General features: G+C 39.4%; 1 protein-coding gene across 1 annotated transcript in view; it reads right to left on the minus strand.

Moving 5' to 3' along the window:
• The window catches only part of PITRM1 (pitrilysin metallopeptidase 1), a 29,270-nt gene extending 10,203 nt beyond the window's left edge, over nt 1–19,067 (minus strand). Inside the window, exons 1-16 of the mRNA XM_057398861.1 lie at nt 18,934–19,067; nt 18,451–18,553; nt 17,506–17,612; nt 16,422–16,573; nt 15,884–15,998; nt 15,678–15,774; nt 15,169–15,329; nt 13,752–13,878; nt 12,967–13,055; nt 12,285–12,413; nt 10,421–10,534; nt 9,923–10,019; nt 5,011–5,145; nt 2,834–2,972; nt 1,608–1,724; nt 549–681 (exon numbers count right to left, since the gene is read on the minus strand). Coding sequence (XP_057254844.1) covers nt 549–681; nt 1,608–1,724; nt 2,834–2,972; nt 5,011–5,145; nt 9,923–10,019; nt 10,421–10,534; nt 12,285–12,413; nt 12,967–13,055; nt 13,752–13,878; nt 15,169–15,329; nt 15,678–15,774; nt 15,884–15,998; nt 16,422–16,573; nt 17,506–17,612; nt 18,451–18,553; nt 18,934–18,980 — 1,862 coding nt within the window. The 5' untranslated portion in view covers nt 18,981–19,067. The remainder of the gene's footprint in view (nt 1–548; nt 682–1,607; nt 1,725–2,833; nt 2,973–5,010; nt 5,146–9,922; nt 10,020–10,420; nt 10,535–12,284; nt 12,414–12,966; nt 13,056–13,751; nt 13,879–15,168; nt 15,330–15,677; nt 15,775–15,883; nt 15,999–16,421; nt 16,574–17,505; nt 17,613–18,450; nt 18,554–18,933) is intronic.
• Nucleotides 19,068–23,050: the final 3,983 nt, after the last annotated feature.

The following is a 23,050-nucleotide window of genomic DNA, read 5'->3' on the forward strand; positions in this document are numbered from 1 at the left end:
TTATAAAACCTTCACGCCAAGCTCTTCAATTAAAGCATCAAAAGGGTGTATTAAAAAAAGTGTGCTTTATGTACAGGCTTGCTGCCAACATCTATATCGAAAATTAAAAACATCACATAAACTGTTATCACCAATAAAAAGAACAGATTCCTCCAGCTCAGGTCACCTGGTCTGCTCTATGCCACTCTTGCCTCTCTGATAGGGTTAGTGTTTCTGTGAGTACATGTTGAAATTAAGACTAAAAATCTATCCAAGTGAAAACCTTAATTTCTGCTAGGCTATTTTTCACTTCTATGGATTTTCCAATCTGTTCAGGGAATGCTTATGTTAATATGGAGGAACAAGGCAATGCAGAGACTGACGAAGAAGAGGAAAGGAGCTGGCAACTCTGCAGGGAAGAGGGAACACTACTGTTTCTGCAGGACACCAGCTTACCAGCACTTCCCTTGTATACCAAGGACAGATGTTGAAATTATTAAAACCTCTATTATTTCAGTAAGCTATAATACAGCCTGTTGCTTCAGCTTCTGAGAAAGTAAACCTCTCACTTTGTAATGACATTGCAGAAGAGCGGCACATATGGTTTGAGCTCCTCAGGAAGTGTGTTCAAGCTGGAAACAGCTCTGAAATAAACCACCCCATTGGTTGGCTGAGCACAGTACTGGACAGGGGTTTCATCAGCTGGGGATAAGAAAAAAAACAAAAGCAAAGATCAACCAATAGTTTCCTACTATAAAACACATAAAAGCAAAAAAATTTCTTACAAGATCTTCCCATTAAGAGTTATTTTCTGTTGGCACTTTCCCATTACACTGAAAGCTGCACTAAAGGGGGTTGTTGTTTCTATTCATGGTAAGGTAATACATACCTGGACAATTTGAAGAGAGAAGTCTGTTGTCGGAGGGCACATTTTAGAGGTAACACTCAAATAAAGTGAATTTTTCTCCCTTATTTTTTGCCTTCATCATGTCAAAGGTTGAGGAAAGCAAGTTCCTACACTGTACATTCTAAGTTATGGCATTAGAATATACACTCTAGCATTTTCACAAAAGCAGGTCATTTTGGCATCAAAATTATACAGTACTTGACACCTGCTGGCAATTTTTGCAGGAAAATGCTAGAAATACGCTATAGAATAGTATTACCTGCAAGATACTGACAGAACTGTAAAAAAATTGAGATCCACAGGGTAGCCACCAGCAAAGCAGGGAGAAACTGGCACTGCAGTTATGAAGAATGACAATTTATTTTTTTCCTATAGCTCCTGTACATCGCATTCTGTAAGAAATGGGTAGGCAGGGAGAGCAGTAATGAAGGCTCCATGTGCAAGCTGCCAGCAGTGCTGCACCTTGAGTAAGTCTATGGCAAGATGGGAGATTGCTCAAGAGCGGTGGAGCATGCCACCTAGAGGTTCCTCTGCCCGTGGGTCAGGGCAGGAAGCAGGGAGCTTGCTGCCATCAGAAGCCTACTGCCAGACTAGAGGAAATGGACTATAACTATGCACAACAAACTGAGTACACACGCTCTGCAAAGTGAAAAAGGAGGAAAAGCTGGGCAACAACCCAACAGTGCTGCTCTTTTGAGGACAAAACAGTGGTTACACCAACCTACAAGCGTGGTTTCCAGCACGGTGAATGGGATTTTGGGTTCAACGTCGGACACTTTCAGAGCTGGGAGACAAGAGGTATCTTGAGGTTTGCTCTGAAGAGCAATTAATTCCAAACCTAGTAAGGTGACAGAATACCAGTTTGTCATTTTCAGCTTTTAGTGAAAGTGCTGTCAAAACCTACTGCAGTAATGCAGATTAGAAAAAACCCACAAGAGTCTGGAGTTTAGAATTTTCTATCAATTCTTCCAAATATTTTACTGAAACAAATTCTGCAGATTACCACATCACAACAACAAACAGAACAGTCACTCTATCTTTGTAAATTCTCTTTCCAATGTGCCCTTCATATTCTGTTTGCAGTAACATGCAATTTAGACTTAGAAGAAGTAACATCTGTCACCCAGCTCTGCAAACACCAACCCAGACAACTCCAGAACTTGCAGGTAAGAAGCTCCTTCCTAAGCTGCTCCTCCCAGTTCTTACTGAAGTGCTCTGTCAGTACACTGATGCAGCTAAATTGTGTTTTACGTTTCAGTCTTTCAGTTTCCAGCTGGCTACCTCTAAGTACTCTTTAATTTACCTTCATAAGTAAGACTCATCTGATTTTCTGCTCCTCTATCCCCTGCCTGGTAGCAAAGATTCAGAAGACTTCAGAAGATTAACGCCACTATTTTGGAGGATTTCTGTGATCAGATCACTGCTCTCACAAAACCAGATGACTACCCAAGGTATCCAAGTTTACGTTATTGCCCAGAGTAAGTTAAACACAACCCACCAATGGCTTTTTAAGTACAGAAAATAAGAAACAAAACTACAAAATAGGAATTTTATAGGAGCATAGGGCAGACCTTGTATGCTCAAAAATAAATAACAGTTTCAAGGTAAATGGTGGAAATTATCTCGTATTTAGTGCACATTAATATGCGAAAGAATAAGCAGATCAGTACTGTGAAAGAATTTCCTTTCTTCTACCCTAGTGGAGACATTGATCATTCTGGTTTTGCATATTGAAAAAAATGAAACATATCGATCATACACTACAGTATAAATACTGACTGTAAAGCCCCATAACACATATACACAAACTTCCAAGAAAAAATACCACCCCTTTCAAAGCAAATGCTGGACTTGCCTGAGAACTGGAGATATTCTACAGAACAGCTAAAAGAACTGGCTGTGTTTTTAAGCAGTTATCCAAATGAAAATATGAAAAACCACATTAACCTTTTTCAAAGATTTGTGTTTTTTCTTCTTCAGAAAGAGCATTGACCTTTTTTTCCAGCTTTTCTGCTTCCATTTTTGCTTGTTTATCATGGTAGTTTTCCTCTGGACTCATTGTCAGAGTCAATCTATGTGGATTATCCTGCAGAAATGTATCACAAAACAAAGCATTATTAATTTTGAGGGCAACTGCCTCCTGTTTTGCCTCAGACTGTTGCTTCATCAGCAGCAGATAAAAAGCAGTCTTGTGCATGATTTGGCTTGCATATTATCAAAAGTATCACAAACAGGCAACCTGAACTCTTCATTTCATACAGAACAGCCTGCTGCAAGGGTGGGGAAGAGAGGCAGCTCACCACAAGAACGAGCATGAACAACCTCCTGTGAAGTTTTAGTATAGAGTCAGAATCCCTCAACAGTACTCATTAGTTTAATTAAATCAAAGTTAAACAACCGTACATAACACAACAGAGAAGCATGCCCCAAGTTTTATCTGGAGAATGTTCCAAGATGGGGAATCTGGTTAAATGCAGGAGGGTTGCATTAAACACCTCTTTAAACCTGCCCAAGCTTGAGTGCATAGAGATTCCATATGATGCAAAACGTGCATGCCTCATCCTGCTCAGAAATGCTTTACATCAGTCTTACTGCCAGAGAACTCTCTGCATTATGAAAGTGTCACAACTGCTGTTGAATTTCTCTTTGTTTATACCGGACTGTGGAATTTTAATAACAAAATTACTCAAGCAGCTTCCATTTATATAGTACTGGGAGGCCAGTCAAATGACAGTGACTGCCCATTTTGAAGTAGGAGTCAAACAGCAACATCTGTCACTGACAGACACTGATATTACTTTGGGACAATGTAACCAGACTCTGTTCTATGAGTATCTCTCCTATGCTTATGTACAAAGACTATGGAAAACTGATTGACTATGGAGTTGAAGAGGGAAATTCAAAATTATCCAAGCATAATAAAATGGACAGGATGAACAGCATTCTCTCCCTCACTCTTAGCCTTCCTGCTTTATTTATGTCCAGGTACAATGTTCACAGAGTGTAATCTTCTGATGTAAGAACATCCAACTATTCTTGCTGCTTCCTACCCAGTCATATTTTTGCATTAGGTCCCTTGTCAGAATTGCACAGTAAAGGACATTCTCAAAAATACTGCACCTGTGTTTCTTCCCTACAAAATCCAAAACCTTAACAGCTCTCTACTACTTTCAGACACTAACAATGCCTCTATGAAAACAGATTTAAATCGATGCCATTGCCTCTTGTCTGAGTATAGGAGAACCAGCACCCACTCACTATTAAATCAGGTTGGCAGTCACTTCAGAACAGCTTCAACAATTTGACTGGGGAAAAAAGAAAAAGGAAAAAAGGCCAAAGACAAAAAAAAACAAAAAAACCCAAAACCATCAAGAAAAAACAAACAAAAAAAGGAAAAAAAATATCCACAAAAGGAAAGGCAAATAAAAAATAAATCAACAGAAAATACCAAAAAACACCCCACCCCTCAGGAAAACAAAACCAAAAATCACAACAACAACAAAACCCCCAAAAATAAAAACAAAATCACCACCAAAAAAAAACCACCACTTTTGCATTGTTATCATTGGATTTTTTCTTTCTGACATTAGTTAGTTCAGGTCTTCAGGACTATTCAATGTTATAATGCCTTCACCATTTCTATTTCTTCAAGAACGTATGGAGGGGAAAACAAGAAAACGAGCAGAAAGCAATCAGAACTGACAACACAGTTCAGACAGCAGTTCAGTGAACATGACAAGCACTAGAATAGTCTTACTTATTCAAGGGGAAAGAGATACATCTTGCTATGCCAACACTAAGAAACACATAACTAGGTCTGTAACTCTCTGTTCACATCTGAGCTTCTCATTAGGAAACCCTCATGTAGCATCAGGCTCCACAGTTCAGTAAAACACTGGTGTGTTTTACCAATGTTCTAACATGTATGTTTTCAAATGTCCAACCATACAATTTTTTCCATTTCAACTATTTAAAGTTAACATGTCTCACTAAAAGTGCTGCTGTTCATCTGCATCTCAAATATGCAATACGGTTATAAGAAATTACCCTTGAGTTTAATTTTTAAAGGTAAAACAGTGATTTAAAAATTAATACCAAAGACATTTATCTATAAGTTTGCCTACCTTAAAATATGTTTTAACTTTTTCCTGAAGAAATGTGGGATTTTCTTTAAGGCACTGCCTGAACCGAGAGACTTTATCTGCAATCTTCAGAAGCTCCACTGGATCCCCATCTTGATTCCAGCAGGAGGCTATATACTGAATAGGAAAGATTAATTAGGTAAGCAGGACAATCCATCTGCATTTCTATAACTGACAAAATCTGTATTCCAAAACCACCTTATCATTTATATTTGACTAGCAGACATATAATGAGTAGTTCTATATATCTGGAGAGGCAAAAAAGGAAAAGCAGCTGAAATCATTGTTCAGATTAAAGGACTATACTTCATCATCATCTGTCCCCTATTCTATCTTCTAATTTTACCATACCAAACCACCTTCTTTTTTTTCTTTTCCTTCTTTGTTATGCTTACATGTGTATATCTGTATTCTGGAAATCAATCATATTCTTTCCTCCTTCCCATTTAAAATGAATTCATTTTTCAGCCCAAGAAAGAAGGAGAAAAGAAACAGGTGTTCAAGACAAAGCAGTACATAAATTTTACAGTCTACCCATTAAATGTATCAGATGAAATGATTTATAAAAAGGTAACTCAAAAATGTAATGTAGCTGGGACTTTGGAGAAAGAAGACACTAAATAACCAGAAATATCCCCAGGATACTTCTTTTGGAAGGATTTTTATTCTAGTTTTATTCTTTAGTTTGAGACTATTACGTTTGCTCAAGTTGCTATTGAAAGTTATTCAAACACATCACAGGGCAAGTTATCAAAACCTTCTCCATTTCTACCCCATATGAGTGCAGTAAAAATGAATGAAAGCAGAATAAAAAATTCCAAGACATATGAAAGAGAAAAGCCCTTAAAAGCATATAGAAAACAAATGCATTTGCACTGTCAAAACCACCTTACTGCTTTAGTTACAAGCTGGTATCAAAAGCCTTCCAGACTTTTAAAGTAATATCTATTATTATCTATTCTGTGGAAATTCCCTAATGTGTTTTAAAGAAAGTTAAATTTTAGACTACACTCAAGTTAATCACTTTGAAATAAAAGCCACCTCATTTGAGGCTTCCATGGGGTCATTACAACAACTCAGTTCTGGTTCTCACTAAGTAACCTAAAAGCTGAACCATGTATCTAAGAGCATTGCCGGAATGTTTCTTGAACACTGACAGGCCATGACCACTTTCTTGGTGTCATGGTTTAACCCCAGCCAACAGCCCAGCCCCACACAGCTGCTCACTCCCTCCACTCACCACAGGATGCAGGGAAGAAGCAAAAGGGTAAAAGTGAGAAAACTCATGGGTTGAGATAAAGACAGTTTAATAGGTAAAGCAAAGTTACAAATACAAGCAAAGCAAAGAAAGGAATTCATTCACCACTTCCTGTGTTCAGGCAGGTGTTCAGGTATCTCCAGTAGAGCAGGGCTCCATCAAGTGTAACATTTACTTAGGAAGACAAACACCATCACCATGAACATCCCTCCCTTTCCTCCACCTTTACTGATGAGCATGATGTCAAATAGAATGCGATATCCCCTGAGTCAGTTGGGGTCAGCCGTCCTTGTTGTGTCCCCTCTCAACTCCTTGTGCACCCTCAGCCTCCTCACTGGTGGGGTGAGAGGCAGAAAAGGCCTTGGCTCTGTGTAATTGCTGCTCAGCAGCAGTCATCCCTGTGTAATCAACAGCGTTTTTAATCACAAATCCAAAACATACCCTCATACAAGCTATTATGAAGAGATTTAACTGTATCCCAGCCCAAACCAGTACCCCTGAGGACCTTGTTCCAGTCCTTCCCCATCCTGTGAAGAACTCTTTCCTGATACCCACTCTGTACTTCCCTGATGCAGCTTGAAGCCATTTCCTCCTGTCCTATTATTACTGGACAGCAGAGAGAATACCCCAATATCTCCTGCTCCTCTTCCCATCATGAGGGAGTTATAGACAGTAATGAGGTCACCCCTCATTTTTTTTCTTTTCTAAGCTGAACAAACCTAGTATCCTCAGCAGCTCCATGTAAGTCATGCCCTCTAGTCATTTCAGCATCTTTGCTGCCCTCCTTTGGACGTGTTCTGATATTGTTACGTGCTTGTATTGCGGAGCCCAATGTTGCACACAGTACTCAAGGTGACAACACATCAGTGCTGAGTGTGGGACAACCACTTATTTCTACCAGTTAACTATACTGTCATTAATACACCCCAGCATATGGCTGGTCCTTTTTGCCTTTATGTGACTCATACTGAACTTACTGTCAACAAAAACCCCAGATCCCTTTGATCATAGAATGATAGAGTAGTCTGGGTTGGAATGGAACCTTAAAGGTCACCTAGTCCAACCCCCCTACAACGAGCAGGGACACCTTCAACTAGATCAGGTTGTTCAGAGCCCCTTCCAACCTGATTTTGAATGTTTCCAGGCCCTTTCTGAAAGGCTGCACTCTACCCTAACCCCCTAGTCTATATGTACATCCAGGATTACACCGTGCCAGGTGCAGAATCCACATTTGTCCTTATTGAATTTCATACAGTTTGTGATTGCCCAGCATTCTGATCTATCAAGATCTCTCTGTAAGGCCTCTTTACTCTTGAAGGAATCAACAATGCCTCCTAATTTAGTATCATCAGCAAATGCCCTTAGTGTACACGCAACTCCTGTGTCCAGGTCATTGATAAAAACATTGAACAGAACTGACCTTAAAATTGAGCCCTGGAGAACACCTCTAGCGACTGGCTACTACTCAGATATTATCCCATTTACTAAGATTCTCAGCCCCACCTTTCAGTCAATGGTTCACCTATGGTGTTGTGTCTAAAATCAATAAATCACACACAGAAAAGTCCTAATTTTAAAGCTTGCACAGCACTGGAATACAGCATGGAAGTTAAGAGAATTTTTACCACATGACATTTAAAATCACACACGCTGTCATCTGTGATAGCCAATATGGCTTCATAAAAGGCAAACAGTGCCCCACTAATCTGGTAGCATCTCTACACCTACGCTGGGGCAATGACCAGTAATCGGTACAAGCTGGGCGATGAGTGGTTTGAAAGCAGCCCTGCAGAGAAGGGCTTGGGGATATTGGTAGATGAAAATTTGAATATGAGGCCGCCGTGTCTGCTTGCAGCCCAGAAAGCTAATCATATCCTGGGCTGCAACAAAAGAAGCGTGGTCTGCAAACTGAGAGAGGCGATTCTCCCTCTTTACTCCACTCTCATGAGACACCACCTGAAATACTGCATCCAGCTCGGGGGCCCACAGCACAGGACAGCCATTGACCTGTTAGAACAGATCCAGAGGAGGGCCACAAAAATGATCAGAAGGCTGAAGAACCTCTCCTGTGAGGACAGGCTGAGACAACTTGAATTGTTGAGCCTGAAGAAAAAGGCTCAGGGAAGACCTTATTGCAGCCTTTCAATATATGAAGGCAGCATTTAAGAAAGACAGAAACTTTTAACCATGGCCTGTACTCACAAGACAAGCTGCAACAGTTTTAAACTGAAAGAGGGTAGATTTGGATTAGACGTAAGGAAGAAATTCTTCATAATGAGGGCAGTGAGACACTGGAAAAGGTTGCACTGAGAAGTTCTGAATGCCCCATCACTGGAAACATTCAAGGCCAGGTTGGATGGCATCTAGTGGAAGATGGCCATGCCCATGGTAGGGAGGTTGGAACCAGATGATCTTTAAAGGTTCCTTCAAACCCAAACCATGCTGCAATTCCATAATTAGTTATAACTAGGTCCCTTTCACGCCCTTTTCAAGGTCAGCTTCTAAAACATGACCTCAAGGAAGCAAACTGAAGTATAACCGTCCTCTATGGGAATATTAACGCCAAATGCTGCATGACTGGTCTTTAAAAGCAACAATGGTTTAAGAGCTTTCTGTTGTAGAATTAAGTCCTAATAACTGAAACAACTTCAGGACTTAATGTTGAAAGGTAAAATATATGCATAAATATTTCATCAGTCACAGTAACTCGCACAATCTGAAAACATGCTAGGAAGTGCTGGCTATCAAAGTGAGGCATTTTACCAGATCCTACTATGAAACATGACAGGCAATTAAATATCCACAATCTGTTTCACTGTATGGCAATCTGATTTGAAACAGCTCTTGGTTGTGCTCCCCCATTTGTAAGTCTCACATTAATCCAGGGCTCTGGCATACAAAGTTACGTAAAGAAGCAAAGGAATGAACTCCTGTTCATGCTGAGGATGATGAACACTTGAGAGACAGAAAGCAAATGAGCTGCTAAGCAACTGAAATTGCTGTAGAGCAGAAAAAAAACCCAGAGGACGCTGGAGAACAAGGGGCAGCAGGAAACCCCAATTTCCAAACCGATTGCAAATACTGCAGCTCATTCCCAAATTTACCAATGACTTGCAGACTTACAAAGACACCGCATTCTGCTGTGGAATATGTTTCTGTAACAGCTTTGTCTCAAATTCTGGTAGAGCTTTGGTATAAAAATTTGATGCCAAGAACTGAATTAGTGTATTTTCACTTGTGAATCATGAAATTAAATTACAACAATACAACCCTAAATTCCATAGAAAAATACGGGCCTTCTATTTGATTTTTAAAAATACACAGACATCTAGCTAAAACATAGTTACAAGAGCCAGTATGGCATGCCTCCTGCAGAGGTAATCAGTGCTTCTGCAATTAAATCTACTATTCAGGCAAAGAAAACAAGCTCACTGCTTGCTTAAGTCATATAGTGTGGAATCCAGTGATAACTTAAAGGCTACTGAATAGAAGAAAGAAAGATATACCTCAGATGACAAAGAAAAAGCCCTTAAGTTAAAATTTACAAAATGACCCCCTATTTTTTAAAGCCACAGACAGTAGATTTCTTATCCATTCCTAAAAAAACACCTCACACAGGCACATGTACGGACTTACAGATGTCAGGGCAAGTCCAAAACTTGTAGACTGATGCTTCAGCTGGATTTCAATTTTGTGAAGTAGAGCTTCAATCCTATCTTCCTCAAATCCTTTCCTTTGGGAAGGGGTGATGAGAGAAGGAAACCATATCCATTAACACTAATCACTTTAAGTGAAGTTATGAAAATGAATTATAACATCGATAAAGAAAGCATTACAACATAATGCCTTCCACACTGAATTAAAATTGATATGAAATAATCTTATCATGCTGTGTCATTTAGTGAAACTGCACTAATATCATTAAACTGAAGGTTATGCTGATGAATATGGTACAATAGAGGAAGTGGCAGATGCAAGTTTTGAGAGTATTGAACAGTGGTGCATTTATTTTACTATAACTAAATTTTTAAGGTATGCTATTATATATATGCCTGTATATCATTATTACTACCCAATTGTAAAAAAAATGTAGAAAAGAATTAATTCTATTCTCAAAACTTTAATATTACTCACGCAATAACATCATCAACTGTTCTGGCAATTATCTGCTTCACAGTATCAATGTCTCTCTCAGCAATACCCTGTAGACCCACACTGAAATAAGCTTCTCTTGTTGAGCCATTAAACCTAGAATAAAGCATATTCAACTTGGAGAGAAGTACTACAACTTAAACATTAAACCTGCTAACAAAGGCAAAAGAGAGGGAAAACACCCATTATTTTCACATACACACATGCAGCATTTTAAAAACTAGACAGAAAGAAAAATAATTACCAAAGAGGTAAGAAATGGAACTTAAAAGCATTTTTTTTTGTTCAGTTTCAGTAGTAGCAGCCACTGTTAAGACTACATACAGCATATGATATTAGAGAAACAAAAAACAGTTATGGAAGAAAAGCTGGTCTTTTCTGTTCATCTTGCCATCCATATAAAAAAGATTTCATCTTGTCATTCAGATAAAAAAAGTGTCTGGTTTCAAGGTGAAAATTTTGGCTGCCTGTGATGCCAAACATACATTATACTTAAGCAGCTGAGTGGAATGGTACTTTTAAAGCAGTGCTTGTAAAGTAAGTGGTAAAGGTGAATGAAGTGTTCCATGTTAGTTGCAATTATTTTTCAGTAGTACTTAAACCCACAGAAGTAAATATAATTTTGTCCAAGCTGTCAGGCGTGGTTAATCCTAAGAGCTCATCTTTACAGAGACGAATGGACACTTGCACAAATACAGAACACCTAGCAGTTTGAACCAAAGCCAGAAAACAAAAAAGCATTGTCCTGGTTTTGGCTGGGACAGCTAATTTTATCTAAACTCTAAACACCCACTATTCCATGTCTTAAAACCACAGAAAGAATTCAACGGCAGACTCAGGTGCTGGATTCTTGAACACTGATCTCTGGACTCAAACGTATTCTACACTGATCCCTCAGCAGTCACTAAGGCAAATTAAAGCCAACTCACTACACAGTCCAACCCCATATTACTGTAGTCAACCTGGAAGAGGCTCAGCTGACAAAATATACAACTCAATCACTATTTCATTGTCTAAGGATAGATTTCTACTGCCATGCTCTGTAAAGTTAAGATGCCTGCACGGCACTGTCATGCATGACACAGGACTTGCAAGAAGCCCATGACTTCACACAGAGACAGTTCAAGCCAGGCAGAGTATGACATTAAAATCATAGATGAATATATTAAGGTTTCCCAACCAAACATTTAAAGACAGTCAGTGGAGACAAAGGCATTATTTTTGTCATCATGAAGCAAAAAATCAGATGACTCACACCCTGAAAGCACTGCTTGCTTTATGCTGATGATAAAGGCAAGCTACAATGAGCAGCTGAGTGTGTAGTTAGGTGAAGACAATCCACCCCCCTTAGTCTGCAGCACCAAGTTTGCTTAGAAGACTGGCTGCAAAAGCTATAGCTTGAATAAGTAAGTGCTGGCAGAAATACCCTTTTGTACCAAGGCAATGGCAACTTAATGGCACCAAATTGTGCAAAAAAGCAAAGATAGCACAGTACACAGAAGAGCTAGCAAACTCTTCTAAGTAGTACTAAATGGCCAAGATGAAAATCCCAAGCAAATTAGGGCACTGAATGTATGCCATGTTCTTATCTACACATTTTCTTGTTCATAAGCTTTAAACAGCACAAATTAGTTTAAACTAACATAGCTTCTATCAAATTATTTTGACAAGCCGAAAATTACACTTGAGAATGCTTTATAGATCAGCAATAAAAACTCTTAGGATGTTTTAATATTTAAATATTATTCTAGCATAAATTGACTTATGAGAGATGACTTCTCACAACATAGTACCAGTTTTTTACTTTCCTAATACTGCTTATAGAAATATAAATGGTGACACTTACCCAACATCAGGAGAAAAATCTGTACCAACACCAGACTCAATTAAGGCTTTGTAAAAAGGAGAATTTGGCCCATCAACCAACAGTGAAGACAACAGGCTTAGTGTGAATGTTTCAAAAGTGTCTGTAATACTGAAGAAAAATTAATAGTTCTTAAAAAGCATCAAGCTATGAGTATGTGACACTCAGCATCACTGAGTTAATTTCAAAAGAGTTATTTCTACAAAACAATGCAGAAGATGTGAGGCAGAAGTAACTGTCAGTTATAAACACTGCACCAAACCTTGGGGAAGTAAGAAAGTTCTGCATCTTTCACTTGTAACTAGAATTAAAGCAAGTTGAATTAGGCTGCAAGGGTAAAGTTAGCAGTAGGTCATATGGAAAAGCTTGCACATGGCAGGAAATTGAAAGACAGGAAGCGATTGTTCCCAATAGCCTAATCCACTGAACGATTCTGTAATTTTAGCTTTCTTAATATCCATCTGCCAAAGAAAAAGACAGGAAAATTTCTGCTTAGCAACTGAACTTTCATTTGCTAAAGCAGGATGTGTCTGGCTTTCCCATGGCATTATTTACCTTAAAGATGACATTTATGAAGAGGGACTGGAGAACATGAAACATGGTGCATCTTGCCTAAAGTTCTAAAATGAGCCTTTGATTCAGAATTTCATTTTGATATACTTACTCTGTCAACAAGTAGCTCACACTGACAGTTGTTTGTTTGGAAGGATCTGCAGCAAATGAATCTAAGCCACATGTTACACTGTGTTCTCTCTGTAAAATATAATAAATACCTTTGATGCAGACTGAACTCAGAGCAGAAGTTACAAATAAAAAATGACTGCTCGCATACAGATACTCATGACTAAGTTAAATATTCATGATTAAATACACTAATAGAATATCCTAAAAAATACGACTGGCATCTCAGTTTTTACAGACGGAGAACAGATGAGAGGCTCAAGAAAATTTGGCCATAATTAACACTCTGAGCTGGGTTTCAAAGAAATGCTTAGACTTCTGGACAAGCCAGGAAGGAAAGGGGCGGGGGAGAGGTGCAGAGAAGGAAAAGAATGGAAAAAAGTACTTTTTACACCAATGTTTGAGAGCTTAGGTACCATTAGAAGGCATATTTTCTGACACTAAGTACCAATATTTCTATCAGTATCAGTAGCACTAAATGTTTTCCATTAGTAAAAGCTTCAGAAGGACTTGAAAACTGTAAATAAGAAAAATAAACAACTGCACACAATCATTACATTACTGAAACTTGAAAATAACTGCAGTTTTTCCCTATTGTAATCAAACCTAAAAATGCCTCAGCTCATTTATACACAAACACACTTCTAAACAAAAAAGCAACACCAGTAGCCTGGGCTAAAATATTAACCTGTTATATCTATGTTCTGCAATTTCAAGATTGGATGTGTACCACTTCTTTTTGTTTATTTCTTTTTTATTTTTACTTACCGGCTTTTCCCACAGTTTCTGTTTCGGGATGTCAGTATTTGACTCAATTCTGTCAAATTTTATCAGTGTTTCCTCGTGTATTTGTTTCAAATGTTGCTCCAGTGGAAAATTACCGTAAGTGAAAAATCTGCATTTCAGATTAAAAACTGATATTAAGTAACAGATTTTACATGAAATTTACAGTAACAGCTTTTTTCATATTCTCCTACATTAAAGACCCACCAGTTTGCACAGATCTCCCAGTAGATTACACATTTCCCAGCTTCTGTTTTATGCTCTGGAGCCACAAAAAACTAGAATTTGTTTAGTTGCAGCAATATATAATCTCCCAAGAAAAAAATAATAATTGAAGCCAGAATCCCAGTTTTGGGGTTTTTTTCTGAAGTTTTAGAAGACAAAATTACTGTGGTCCTCACACATCATGTATAAAATACTGTGATCCGCATCTTGACAGATCTATAAAACATGCCTGGGCTCTGTGGGTCAGTCTACCGTGCGCATTCCCATGCCTGCAAGAAACACTGATGATTTCCACTGGATTAAACATGAGTATGAGGTCTGGTTTAGTCTGAGGTGTCCCCGCACATGCCAGGGCGGTTGGAACTAGATGATCTTAAGGTCCTTTCCAACCCTAACTATTCTATGTCCCAGGTGAATCTTACTCCCCCATTAAAATCTAAACATAGGTACAGCAGAATACTTGGGATGAGTAAAGGAAGGGTGGCGATTCATCATCATGACACAAATTGATGTTCCATAAGTGAATTCATCAGACTAAGACTGACAACCACTTTGGCAGAGAAGAAACAATAGTACTATAGATTTTCCTGCATATCACTTTCAATTTGACTTTTAGCTTAAATACCTTATTAGTACCAACAGAATTAGTATCTGACTCAAATGAATATCCACTATTTAGAACCTGGTACAGTAATATGTGATTCAGAAGCAAATGAGAAGCCATTCATTTGGATCTCCTTTTTATAACTTAATCTGTGTTGACTTCAAGGAGGGCAGGAACCCCTAGACCCATCTGTACTGAGTGTATCATAACTCCCTAACATTATTGACAAATATTTTTTAATATGCTCACTCCACTTCCCCCACAACCCATGAGTTCAAGGTAAAACAGCTGCATACAAAGATCTCCCAAACAGATCCTCATAATCAAACAGGAAAATGAGCTCTAGAAAGTCAGCCCTCTCTGTTACATGCCTCCAATCCACCCTTCATTGCTCTTCTTAGAGCAATTCATTGCTTTAGTGCTGTCCTAATTACTGTAGGCCATAGGTTACTTAAGTTGCTGGCCAAATGAATAGACTGCTGGTTTTGTATTGCTGGTTTTCCCCTCACAAACACACTCACAGAGTGCTAACACACTACATAACCTAGAATATTAGTCACAAATTTCAGATACCTGGAATTGCTTGGATGATAATGTGTTGCATGGAACTGTTTAAGCTGCTCCCACGTAAGATCGGGAATACATAATGGATCTCCACCAGATATTACACCGTATGTGTGATCAGGTAGGATTTTATTCTGCAGGTGCTGCGCAAATATCCTCTCATTATCTGTCTTAAGATGAAAACACCACATTTTAGTAAAAGTCATTAAAACATTTTAAAAATAAAAGGTGCTCAATAATAAGACCTCAGAGCTCTAACTTGGACAAGAACTCCTCGAATGCGCATTTTGTTCTGTAGTCCATAAACAAGGTGCTCTTTTCTATGTAAACAAACTTCTGACAGGCTAACATTAAGAATGACAATGTAACAGACTGTTAACTTTACAGAGGACTTTAAATTCCATAAAGAAGGAATGGAAATCTCTGGTAATTGATATTGATAGCCTGCCATTGATAACCTGCAGCTTAAACCACTTCACCATGTACAAGATCTCAAACCAAACATTCACAAAACTTACAAATGCCCCTTTCATTTCATTAAAAACAACCCCTTTGAAGACTAGAGGTGTCTGAGGATCAGCTGGGTTCTCATGCTCTAATCTCCACCCTTCTTGCCTGAAAAAAAAAAAAAAACAAACAGGAAGCATTGGGAGTTCAAAAGTTTTATTTTCTTCTTGTTTTTAAATATAAAGCTTGCATATACTTCAAGTTGACCACATCTTACCAAAAATCTAGTTGCCGCAAACATGGAAAGAAAGCTGCATCCAAGTACACTGACAGGAGATTCTGAAAATCCTTGGGATTTTGTGTTGAAAATGGATAGAGGGTGTAATCACTAGCTGTATATAAATAAATGTAAAAAGATCAGAATTTTAGAAAGTCTAAGATGCATTTTGCCCTCATTTATTTTTTATTTCTCATCCATATAAATAACTGCAAGAGAAAAAACTTACTAAATGAAACATTTTTGCTGAGAAATACACAGAAGTTTAACACTGCAATTATTTTGCCATGAAAGCTTTGCTTTCACCATGTATAATTAAATCCATTGTTGTATACTATACAGATCCAGCTCTACTGGGGCTTTGTAAAGTGCCAAGTTAACAGAATTATTTTGTTGTCTTGCGTTGTTAGTTTTTTAATATCTCACAACATTCACAATAATAATGGCTCTTCAAAGAGAAATTTAAGAGAGCCAACAGATAGCTCTACTGCAATAAAACCTCTTGCACTTTAAGTGGCATTATTTACTCTTGGCTCACCTGTGAATGCATTCATAAAAGTGGACAGTGACCTGTTTAACATTTTAAAGAAAGGATCTCTGCAAGGATACTTCTGAGAACCACATAACACAGTGTGCTCAAGAATATGAGGGACCCCAGTGCTGTCCATTGGAGTGGTTCTGAACTGTATACTGCAAGACAGAGAGCACAGAAGGGAATGTAGTTATTTGTGATGAGAAATCAACCCACTTCCTACCTGCAGCTGTGATTTATAGGAACGTTATCACCTTCTAGTAGCTAACATGACACAAAGGAGGATGCAGAGCTCTTAAGATTCTTGAGTACTCAGTCACCGCTTCCAGGGGATGTACAACCTATGCAAGTCTTTTTGTGGAGGTAATACACAAGTTTTCAGCACATAACTAAACACATTTCTTTTACCCAAAGGGCTCAAAAAAAAAAACTTCATGGAAGGTTACGGAAAAAAGAACTGGTCTACATCTTGTAACTAATAGGCAGTTTATCAGAAAGTCCAGTTTTCAGCTCACCAATGCAGAAGAAATTATAAGAAATCTGAAGTAGTTCAGTGTAGAGCTGTAAAGACAGCTGGAGACATGCCCTGCAAAAGAGGCTGAATATATTGGGCTCATTTAACCTGGAGAAGGAAATAGCTGCCTTCCAATACCTACAAAGTGATGATGAAGTCAGGTTCTTTGCACAGATATGCCTGATGGAAGGACAAGAGACAACGTTCATAAACTGAAGCAAGGGAGGTTCCAACTCGATCATACAGACAAAAAAATCCGACCATATCAACAGTCAAACATTAGGAATGGGATGACCAGAGAGTTTGCATTATCTCAGTTTTTTTAAGTTTTCAAGGCCCACCTGGATAAATGTCTGAGGAACCACACCTGAATTAAGTGTTGACCCTGTTTTGAGCAGCACACTAAACAACAGATCTCATGACACCTGTTCAATGTGAAAAACTCTAAACAAGTCCCACAAAGGAAGAACTATCCTCTGTTATCACAGAAAAATCCAGTTATGAAGCTGGATTCCAATTTAGAAACTATAAGGTGCTAATGAGATGAAATGTGCTAAACATGTATTAATGTTTTACCTGAACAGATTATTGGAGTCATCCCGGGCCACATGTAAATACCTGGCTCCTGTTTTGTCATGACTAAGCTTCACTGCAGTGAGAAACAGCTCAGGAACAGCCGTCACCTGCATTGGAAGAAAACATCTGCATTACAGTGTGACTGCAACTAGGTCAAATAAATCATGCATGATAAAGCAATGATCAGTTTCATCCTGTATACAGTACTGCCATGTACAGTGTTACATAAATTCTTTGTTTCTGTGATATGTGGGAGAAAAAAATACGTATGTAAACGAAAAAAATATGCAATTTTAAGAACCGATGAAAATAAGACTACAACCACAGAACTATACTCTTCTACTATAGATACGTAGACCTGAACAATTCCATCAAAAATACACAGAAAAGGCATACATTCAAATGCCAGTGGTTAGGGCAACCAAAGAAGTATCAATGAACCCAGTTCTACCACTAGCTCTGGCACTAGCAACCACTTTTTGCAAATTACCTCTACTCTGCATCTGCTTTTTACTTTCAGAAAGCAATTTGACATATTATTCCCACTGCAGGTTCTTAACAAAGGTATTAAAAGCATCTTAGAAGATAAAATATTAATTAGATATATTTCATAAGGCAGCACACAGTGAAATTGTCACCTGTCAGGACTTTTGGAAGACCACACCAAATGCTCAGAATCTGTGGCAGACATGCAAACTCCTGGGGCATGTTATTTTCTTTAGCATAGAGCTAGATCTGTACAGGAACATGTCTTAATGTTACCTAAAGGATGTGGTTGCAGAGAGACAACTACAAGTAACGACTATACTTTTTTAACTGACCACCCAAAGCATCAAAGCCAATAATTAGTGGGAAGCTCCTAGCCTCATTTAGGCGCTTTCCAGACAAGGCAACATTTACCTACACACAAACACAGAGGACGCACAAGCGGAAGTCGATGCTCACCTGCTTTACAGTGAACCCATGGATTTGCTCGCCCACCCGGTACTGCAGCGCTCGTTCATTAGCGGAAATGCTCCTCCATCTCCACGACTTCCGATCCGAAGACCTGAAGGCACACTTCCCTTTCAGACAAACACGCTCCCACCACCGGTGCTACATCACCGAAAGAGACACCGGCCCTCACCGCGGTGCCGGGGTCAGAGGCGGGGGCAGCTGGGAACAGGCTGCCTCCCGGCCCGGAGTCCCACCGGCCCGGAGTCCCACCAGCCCGCAGCGAGGAGCCGCCCTGAGGAGCGGGGCCGCCCAGCTCCCGCACGGCGCCTCTGCTCCCTGCCAGGGACACAGCACGTCGGCCCCCGTCCTTGGGCTGAGGGCAAAGGAGCCCGCGGCGGCAACGAGGGGACCGCCAGGACCGCGGCAGCACCAGGCCCAGGAAGGGCTCGCGGAGCCTCCACCCGCTCTCCCCATCTCCCTCCTCGTCCTTACCGGCCGCGGCTCAGCAGCACCCTAGCCGCCCGGTAGCGGCTCCACATGGCTCGGTGCCTCACTGGGACAGGACGGGCCGCACAGCCGTACCAGCGCAGGCGCCGCGGCCCCCGCCCGCATTGGCGGCGGAGAGAGGCTCCACCCGCCCGGCCGCGGTCCGCCCCGTGCTGCGGAAGCCGTCTTGGGGGAAGGGCAGCGGTAGGGTCACTGCGAGGAGGCCGCAGTGGGGGCGGTCCGCTGTGAGGCGATGGTGTGTTGCGGTGCTCAACCCCAACGTGACAATTCAGATACATGTGTCAAGGGCTGTATCTCTGCTTGCCCGTTTCTTGCTAATGAATCTTAGTATGTTTATGCAAAGATTTTGCGAGGAAAATAAGTAAACAGGAGTAAGTGGGAAGATAAACCAGGCTTTAATCCTGCAATTCTGTCTGTGTGTGCAGAGCCTTTATCAGCTGCACAAGGCCAGGGAGGTGCAGGGACAGCATGGGTTAGATAAGCTAGCAGAGACACAGATGTACTTCTCCCAGTCATTGTCATGACAAGGACCTCGGCGAAGATTCGCAGGATGTCCTTGTACCCACCAGGAAAGTGTGGGTACATGCCTGGGCTTTTATTCCTTCCATTTTACAAACCCATACGATTTTTAGGTAGTAACTTGGTAACTGATCTTACATGGCACATCCATGAGGTTTCCCAACATCTGCGAAGTGCAGCCACCAAACTACTCTCTCATTCCTGAACATGAAAGCCTGGTTACCTGTTTAGATTTAAGAGGCTTGATGCTAAAAGAAGAGGCTACATGGGATTTTAAACAAAACCAGGTTGAGCAGCAGGTGCTCATCACATCCCATGCAGCTTATCTCCAGTTCTATGGCTATGATGCTAACTGAAAAAAATAGGAATTAAAAGTATCCCAGAAATTTTTGTCTCTATAGTCTGACCTCTTCCCTCTCTTCACTGTCTGGCATGCAGTTGTTTGCCTCCCACTGCTGCTGTCATCTGTCACGTAATGGATTTTATCGTTGCTGCCCTCTGCCCTCCCTGCCCTGCCTGCCAGGCACACTGCCCTAAAGCACATCCGCCTCCATCGCTCCAGTAGCTGCGTGGCTCTGGTCTCTCTCTAGCACCATTCATGTCCTCTTTTTTTCTCATTTGTGCTTTCCGTGTAATTTTCCTATTTCATTAATTTTTAAATTAAATAAAAAAGCCGATAACATGCTGTTGTTAAAGTCTGGATGTTGTGCATTAACCTATAGAATCTGTCATCTATCTTAATTACATACCTTTCTCATTCTTTTTAAGGGTAGTGAAAAGATCCAGGAGGTCTCTTGTGAAGCTTAGATTCTGTGTAGTAGCAAATGCAATTTGCTCCTTATTTTCATTATACCTGATTTTCTGCCTGCCTTCTACCATTTCATCTTTTGTAGGATTTGTCCCTTTTTTCTGCATTTGTTTTAGATTAAATCCAAGTTACACCACTTTGATAGGAGCTGCTTCCAGTATGTTTCTTTTTAGTATAGGTTTAGGTATTTTTCCAGAAAGTGTATGTTTCTAACACCATGAAGAACCAATCCTGATGGAAATGTCTACATATTTTCAAGCTAAAAACAGTGACATAAACAAAATAATGGACAATGTTCTCAAAAGAATTAACATATGAAAAGAATCACATCTCACATAGAAACATGAGTTTACACTGTACAATTAAATTTTTTAATATTTCTAAATATTTCATATACTTACAGTTTATTATTAGTCGCAACAGAGTTGGCGTGCAACAATTTTTATGTTAAAAGGCTGTACTCTTTTTTTCTGTTGACTGTTCAGTTCCTTAGCTTTACTAACATTTTCTTAATTTGACCATAATCTTCCATCTCTTTTTACAGATTTCTTGTCATCAATATTTAGTTTGCTTCATGGTTTATAACATTCATCTTAATGGAACATCAGGCTGGCATTCTGCTGCAGACATTTATTTATTTTTAGTTGATGTTTATATTGGAAGGATGATTTACTAGCTGTCTGTTTTCATATTGCTGACATAGCATTTGACAGGCAGCCTTTCACAAACTTAACCAATCTGAGCAGACAGGGGTTCAAAATACATCAAACATAATTCTGAAACTTAAATATAAGTCTTTTATGCTGCCCCTCAGACAATTTTATTTTCTTTTTTCTTTCTCTTGCTATTGTCTTTGATGTATTTTGTACATTAGAGCTTTTCTTCTAGGAAACGGAACAGACGCTGATCTATTATTTTTTCTTTGTTTTCTTGCTGTATAGGATTACTGCTGCACTGGTAAAGTGACAGTAGTACACCATATTCTTCGTGAATGTACAGGCCCACACGTGTGCATATATATAGATATGATTTTATAAACATGGCTTTTGCATCTTAAGGAAAATATAATTCAGAAAAAACTCACTGCCGTGTAAAAGCATAACAAGCATAAAGTCATGTAGGTCAACTTGTCTTGATAAATCACACAAAACTGTTTAGATTACCATGACCAGATTTTGCTTGCAGTTGTTATATAGTGACAAATTCTGCATAACTGCAATTACTTCAAAGAGCTTTTCCACTGGTGCAAATGAGATGACTGTTTAATGCTCAGTGTTTGACTAGGGATATATCTTTACTTAGTGTTACTTTCCTTTAAAAGATTTTGTTTTCACTTACAAATTTATCTAAATTAAATATTTGAGCTAAGGAGTCCCATGCCTGCACAAGCTGTTTCCTTAAAAAAAAATAAGCTAACAATCTTCGGGATGAAAATGATATTTTGTGTTTAACTAAGAAGCTTCAATCTTTGTCATCTGCCACAAAGGCTGGTCCCTCCCACTCGTCAAGTACATCTTATCTTCATGGAAAAGGCTCAATTTTTTCCAAGGTAAAATCTCTGAAGCATGCTTAGTAGATGTTACAGCTTGAAAACTGTGTTTTCTGTGGTGTCCCCTACCATGCATGATCTCGAAATTTTTCCCTGCATGGAGCATAGGTTGTGCCTGCACCTTTCTGATAGGGTTTTTTCCAGAGCTAAAGTTAAAAAAAATTATTTCCTCTGTGACTGTTTTACCCTGCCAGGGGAGAGACCAGTGATTTTCTGCACAGCCCTGTTCTACATGTTGTCAGAAGCAACATAAAACTCCTTATGAAAATCAGCAAAAGATAAAAGAAAAATGCTGTGCTCAAGGTCTACTGAAAGATAGAAATTTAAAGGGGGTACAGTTGGTATATCAGAAATCGCACTGCCAGTGGACAAAATAAGGCCTGTCAACCAATTTTTCGAAGGCCATGAGTAAAGACTCTAAAGGGAGTTCATGACAGTGGTGGGGCTGCCAGTAAGTTGAGAAGAATGAACTTCCACATCCCAGATGACAACCCTTCTCTTCCCCTGGGTCCCTGCAACCACTATTTCCTTTTGCTTGTGTAACAGTTTTGTTTCCAAAATTATTCCTGTTCATTTGTATTTTAAATGTATTCTTATCAATAACAAAACATTAGCAAGCCAAAGGTTTGCACCAAGGGTGTCAGCCAGCATTCAGGGAGGCACTGGAATGGGTATTTTACAAAGCCACATGGAGAGAAACGTTTCCTAGGTCTCAGCGCATATCCCAATTTACTCTGACCATGTTTTCTTCCAGACAAGATTGTGAGTAACAGGCAGAGACAGGAGGCTGTACTGCTGCTGTTTTTCTGCTTCCTTCCTACTTTCGCAAGTGTCTGTTAACAATGACAGCTGAAAGAGTATGAATCTCAGGAGTAACAAAAACAGTGAATTAACAAAGTGGCAGCATTTTATTCCATAGAGTATGGCTTAAAAGTTTATAACTCACTTTCTTTTAAGATGATTCTGTTTGGAAGGATCTGCCTTTGCTGCTTGCTTATAATACCCAGAAATTCTCAGCTGCAGCCTTACATATTCTTATCAGTCTTTTAATTCATCCTTTTACAAAAAATTTGGGAATATCTCCACTTAAACCATTAGTGGTGTTACCTGCTTAGTGATATTACTTGCATTAGAGTCCATTTTTTTTCCAACAGAAGAAAAAAGCCTCAGTGCTGAGAAATTCCACTGTTGTTGGCTCAGACCCATTAATAAACTACAGTCCACAA

This window comes from Pezoporus wallicus, unplaced genomic scaffold (genome assembly GCF_028554395.1).
Source record: "Pezoporus wallicus isolate ANWC-B61680 ecotype Strahan unplaced genomic scaffold, APGP_CSIRO_Pwel_v1 contig_7866, whole genome shotgun sequence".
In the NCBI taxonomy this organism is placed as follows: domain Eukaryota; kingdom Metazoa; phylum Chordata; class Aves; order Psittaciformes; family Psittacidae; genus Pezoporus; species Pezoporus wallicus.